At 32.9% G+C, this 6,000-nt stretch overlaps 1 protein-coding gene across 1 annotated transcript in view; it reads right to left on the bottom strand.

The window, feature by feature from the left end:
- Positions 1-917: 917 nt before the first annotated feature.
- Positions 918-6,000, bottom strand: part of CCDC39 (coiled-coil domain containing 39) — a 52,484-nt gene continuing 47,401 nt past the window's right edge. Inside the window, exons 15-20 of the mRNA XM_043594835.1 lie at positions 4,129-4,288; positions 3,604-3,710; positions 2,953-3,093; positions 2,623-2,802; positions 2,390-2,475; positions 918-1,257 (exon numbers count right to left, since the gene is read on the bottom strand). Coding sequence (XP_043450770.1) covers positions 1,101-1,257; positions 2,390-2,475; positions 2,623-2,802; positions 2,953-3,093; positions 3,604-3,710; positions 4,129-4,288 — 831 coding nt within the window. The 3' untranslated portion in view covers positions 918-1,100. The remainder of the gene's footprint in view (positions 1,258-2,389; positions 2,476-2,622; positions 2,803-2,952; positions 3,094-3,603; positions 3,711-4,128; positions 4,289-6,000) is intronic.

Below are 6,000 nucleotides of genomic sequence, written 5' to 3'. Positions count from 1 at the left end.
ACTTTTAAACAATGACAACTGTCATAACAAATACTTTCTTCCAAGGTTTGAAGGAGAAATACTCCATTAAAGTACATAGATTCTAATACATTTATTTAAAAGCCAGTTTTATAACATAATCCTACTCCAAACTGTTTCAAGAGTTCAGGGTGTTAGGCACATGGTATATAATAAGGTATAAATTGAATAACTCTAAATCTAGTATTACACCTCCACTGTAAATATATGGAGTTCCTATTGCAAATCAAATCATACTTAGCTCTCTTCGTTTATTAAATCAAAGTCTTGGGGAAAAAAGTCTTGAAAATATATTATTATTCTTTATGCTTGGTTGTATATTGAGAGCAAAATGTTTAATGTGTTTGACTTCTTTCAAGATCAAAGTGGAGTAATTCCTAGGAACTTAAATATTTTTATTGGTACATAGTGCTATCTCTTTTCCTATTAATTGTTTTCTTGGAGGGAGGAGGGTAAATGCTATTTTTTTGGTTAAAAATTTTAGAATCATACCAAAAGAATAAACTAACAGACTTCTCCCCCAGAAGTCCAAGAAACGTGTTTCTTTGAATAAAGAAAACCTAACTTCAGGATTTTCTAGGGTAAGTGAGAATTTTAGTATTACAAACTATTCATAGACAGTGATTCTTCATAAATTGCCTGAAAGATTGTGTTACATTACAATTGAATGTAGTTTCCTGGCTACTGTGAAATAATGAAGCAAACTATTTTCTAATGTAACAAACATCAAAAGAACAGTGAAAAACAATTTTATCTATGCTTATAGAACATGTGGCATTGTTAAGAATCTGCTATTGCTGCTTTCCTTCTCTGTGAAGAAAACAGTGTGGCAAAAGCTAAGAAAATTAAATGTTTCTTTGGCTTATTTAGACCTAAATTCCTTGACTTTTTTTTTTTTAAACAGCTTTCACATCTTCCACTGGATTAAACTTTGGTCTAGTCATTATGTATTTCTAAACATGATTTCATTAGGCCTCGATTATAACATTACACAGCACCCAAAAGCATAGGGGAGATTCACTATTTTTGAAGTAAGATTTTTGTTTTTGTGTTTACAACTTCTACAAAAGAGATTAAGATGTTTATTTGCTGCCTTTTTTGTTTTTACCATTACTAGAGATGTTGGTAGCACTTGGCCTATTACTTGTGTTACCAATTCCTGGAGAAGAGTCTGGGAAGTTCAGCTCTAATACTTTAACTGAAGTCTGAGAAGCAGAAGTACTTGTACTTCTGGATGATCTAGAGGGAAAAAAAGCATGATTTTAAATTCAAAATTTGTATCAGTAGAGACCCCCTAACTAATAGCAAATGATACCATAGTCCCACAAGAAAATAAAGAAATCAAAAAGTATATATTCTTAATAATACTACTAAATTTTAAAAGCATAACCATTAAATTAGTTCAAAGAAAAAAAGGCAAGAATACAGTTTCAACTAGTTCAACAAATCTGAGAAAAATATTTTCAACTATAATCATTTTAGAAGTGGAATCATTAAGCATTAAAGGTTTTGCAAAAGTCATTATGCATAAAAGATAAAGCGAGAGCCAAGGGAATTTGGGTGCTGGCAAGAGTGACCATAACAATATGTAACTGAAGATAGAAGAAAATGCGAGTCCTATTGACAGGATAAAGTGATGGGGTCATTTGAAAAGCATAACTAGCTATATGATTCTGAAATGCTAAGTTTTAAAAATATGAAAGTACAGCAATGTTCAGGTGACTGCTTCCCATGTTTATGTAGAAACAGTTTTGTTTTACTTCAAACACAACGTTTTAGGATGTCCCTTTTTGTGAAAGCTCTATGGCAACTAGTGAAAAGCAAATGGTTACTGAGTGTAGGAGATTAGGAATTTTAAAATTAGGATTATCATTAACTTCATTTTGTCAGCAAAGTACAGGAGTGTTGGTTAAACATCTATCTACCTGATAGAATTCTGGATAAAACTAAACTGCCAAAGTAAAGAATCATTTCCTTGTTAGGAAAATAAAGCAGGAAAAACAAAGTAAAATTCTGACAACTTAAAAATTTATAACGTGGTTCCAATAATAAAAATCATATTCCATATGTTTGTACATCTAAGTTGTCTTTTTATGGTTTAAAAAATTCCCCTACTCAGGGTTGACCATGCAAGATGTAACCTCCAGAATTCCATACTTTATCCTACTGCAGTAGCTACTAGTCACAAGCACTCCATGCCCGAATAGAAACTGACATCAGACAGAAATCAGAGGAGTCTTATCCTGCTGTTTTCTGCATATGTGACACTGACATAGTGGGTAAGGGTCAGGAGAGCACTGGCAGTTCCAATCGCTCTGTGTTTGCATAGGTTAGAGGGTTATTAACAGGTGGTTTCTAAGCCTCCACTTACCTTGCTGACAACAGTGAAGTCTGTGAAGGTGATCTAGAAGTCTGGCGACTACCTTTACTACCAGCTGTAGGTAGTTCTAAACCATTCTGGAAGAATATTCAACAGCGATAATTAGTACCACTGCATTTTCAGAAGAATATTTTTAGTTAGACCTCACTTTATGATAAATGCCATAAACTGTTTATTTCATGAAGTGTTTAAAAAATATTTTAACTAGAAGGTACTGTTACTACCTGCTGAAAGTATGTTTGAAGGATAATATGGATTTCAGCATTTTCTTCAGTGACCTTGACTAGCATTTCATCAATGATCTTGTGGAAGTGTTTCACTTCACGAAGTTTGATGTCTTGTTCTTCTAGTGTTTCCTCTTTTGTGTCTTTCAAAAGTCGGATTTCCCTGGTGAGTTTTGCACACTGTTGGTCAATAGTAGTCAATTATTACTTAAACCTATTTTCCAGAGCTTAATATTTTTTGATGGATGGATGAAGGAGGATTTGGAGTTACCATCTGTAACTCCAAAACATACAAATATCAAAGGTCAGTTTTTAAAAAGACAGTGATACCTGTTTAGTTACTCTCTCTAATTTTGGCTTCTGCTCCCCAGTTTCTTTATGTAACTGAGATGAAAAAGCCTGCTTCTCTGATAATTTTTCTTTGACATTATTTGTTAAGTGCTCTATAACTTCTAAAGTATTTTCCATGCTCTGCAGAAAATAAAGTGTTAACATACTTATTGGTTAGAATCAATAACTTACAACTTGCCAATTTTCAAGTATTCATTTAATTTTAATTCATTTGTTTTTATATAAAGCTTGCTTACCACATTGTTTTCTCTTTCAGTGATGTGGTTTAGTAACTACTTTCTACTAGATTATTTTTATCTTTCAAATTTTGTTTAAGGATCAATCTTTAAGGTGATCTTTAAGGAACTGAATGAAATAAAAATTTATTAAATAAAATTTAATGGATAATTAGCTATAGTTCATCAGCTAATTAAGAAGTCATTATCAGCAGTCCATCCTGTGCTGAGTATTGTGGTTTTAATTAATTTATTTAACACTTTGGTCACTTATTTTTCTCATTCAAATGAGACTTTTACTCTCTATTTCTCTAAACAAATTGTCTTCTTTGTACAAGATAATGAGATAGGAGGTGTAATAATAATGATAGTTAACTTTTACTAAGGACTTATTACTAAAGTGTGTAGAATTTACCTGGATATCTTCCTGTAGTTCCCTGATTTGTCTTTGTTTGTATCTGTATTTTTCATCAATAGCTCTTTTTTGTTCTTCTAGTTGGATTTTTAGTTCATACTCATCACCTAGAATTAGAGAATTCTTAAATTTTTAACATGCTGTGTAGAAAGCAAGCTTCAATCTTCTATCTATTAAACTTCTAACATTTTTTGTTATAGGAGGTTAAATTCCTTATGTCTATTTGTTGAAAATCAATATGGTCATGTAGTAGCCATTCTTGTTTTGTCAACATAGCCAATATGCTGCCATTTTCTTCACATTTGAAATTAATTCCCTAGAAAAGTGAGAATTCAGTATCACTAGAATAATGGAAATAACACCTTAGCCCTTATTTTAAAGGGGGGGAGGTGATTAGTTTTTCTGATTCCGTCAAACATGGTACATTCTTGTTTTCCTTGTCTCACAATGTTCCTCTTTTTAAAATAAATAGCTACAGCTTTAATTGCATATATTCATATAAAATTTTTAATAACTCCCACATACTAGATGGAGTCACTTTTTTAAAAGACTGTTTATAGTTGTTGTTGCAACTTCTCAGCACTTGTAAGGTGTTTTCTAGAGCATAGATTTCTTTTTCAGCTTTGTTGATCTTAGCATCCAAACTGTCACCTTCCCTTTGAAGTTCTTCTTTTTCTTGAGCAGCCTATGAAATACAGAATAGAACTGGTTGAATAAAATTATTTACTATGGGGGAGAGTGTCTGTTTTCAGGGCAAGAAATAGTTTACTCACAACAATACCAATTTACCTTGGGGCCTACATGTAGCATCAAGCATTTATTTCTTGCACTTGATTTAGAGTAGAACACTAAATCCCCAAGACATTCAAAATATAGCACATAGGATACAAACTGTGATGGAAGTGTAGTAACTAACCAAAGCTTGCATTAAGACTTTCTAACAAAAATTACCAGAAAGCAGGTATAAACTTTAGTGGAGATAGGGTTAACTTGGAGGTGGCTTCAGACTAGATATTCAATAAGGAGAATGTATGTTTCTGGCCTGAAAGAGGCTTAGGAATACTTTCTCATTTTAAGTCAGGAATAAAAAAGGTCAGCAAGGTACACCTAGGAAAGTAAATGCTTAGTATTTCCAACCCAGGATTTCAACATCTTTGAACAGTTAAGTAAAATTAAAATCAGAGTACTCACTTCAATAGCACATATTAAAATCAGAATAGAAAAAGTTAACATGACATCTGTACAATAACAACATGCAAGTTTGTGAAGCATTCCATATCTTTAAAAGAAACACTGCATGATTCTACTTACATGAGATGCCTATTATAGTCAAATTCACACACAGAAGGTTGCATGGTGGTTGCCAGGGGTCGAGGGGAGGGAAAAACTGTGACTCTGTGTTTAACGGGTAGAGAGTTTCAGTTTGGGAAGATGAAAAAGTTCTGGAGATGGATGTTGGTGTTGGTTGCACAACAGTGGGAATGTACTTAATACCACTGAACTGCACACTTAAAAAATTGTTAAAGTGGCCAATTTAAGTGTATTTTACATATTTTAAAAATAAATTTTAAAAATTAGAGAAAGATAATTGCTAAAAGTGGCTGGGAAAAAATAAAGTCTATAAATTGCTGAAAACCAAAAATTCCTCAGTAGTAGACATACTCAGTGACTTTTCCAGCTTAACTCTGTCACTGGGCTAGGCTGTCAAGAGTTGAATCCAAAAAGTTTCAAAGAATTTCTCTAAATAAAGGTTGACAGGGATAGTACATATATATTAAAAAGTGCCAAAAGACATCTTTAATCAAAATCAACTAATAATTTCATTTGTTAATTTGTTCAATCCCTACGTATGTGTATTTAAACCAGAAAGTGGTCATTTATTTATTTATTTTTTATTTTTTTAAACATTTATTTATTTTTGAGACAGAGAGAGACACAGCATGAACGGGGGAGGGTCAGAGAGAGAGGGAGACACAGGATCCGAAACAGGCTCCAGGTTCTGAGCTGTCAGCACAGAGCCTGACGCGGGGCTTGAACTCGCAGACCCCGAGATCATGACCTGAGCTGAAGTCGGCTGCTTAACCGACTGAGCCACCCAGGCGCCCCAGAAAGTGGTCATTTAAAAAATTATTGGTAATTCCTTAACTCTTAACATTTTCACTTGTATTTATTATGCTTCAAAATATGTTACACATTTTTGTAGTAAAAAGTACATAATAAAAAATATAGCTTAGAAAAAGTTCTTAGATAAATTATAATTCCGGTACATGGAGTATAGAATTGGCAAGTTTTTTATTTCAAAAATACTGTAGTGGGAGAAAGCTAGAATGAATCAAAACAGCTAGATTTTAGTTTTGGGTTTCCCACAAGTGAGTTGAGTAACAATTCACTTTCCTT

Source organism: Prionailurus bengalensis, chromosome C2 (genome assembly GCF_016509475.1).
Source record: "Prionailurus bengalensis isolate Pbe53 chromosome C2, Fcat_Pben_1.1_paternal_pri, whole genome shotgun sequence".
Lineage (NCBI taxonomy): Eukaryota > Metazoa > Chordata > Mammalia > Carnivora > Felidae > Prionailurus > Prionailurus bengalensis.
The sequence above is the reverse complement of the archived record's forward strand: the minus strand, read 5'-3'. Positions and strand labels throughout refer to the sequence as shown.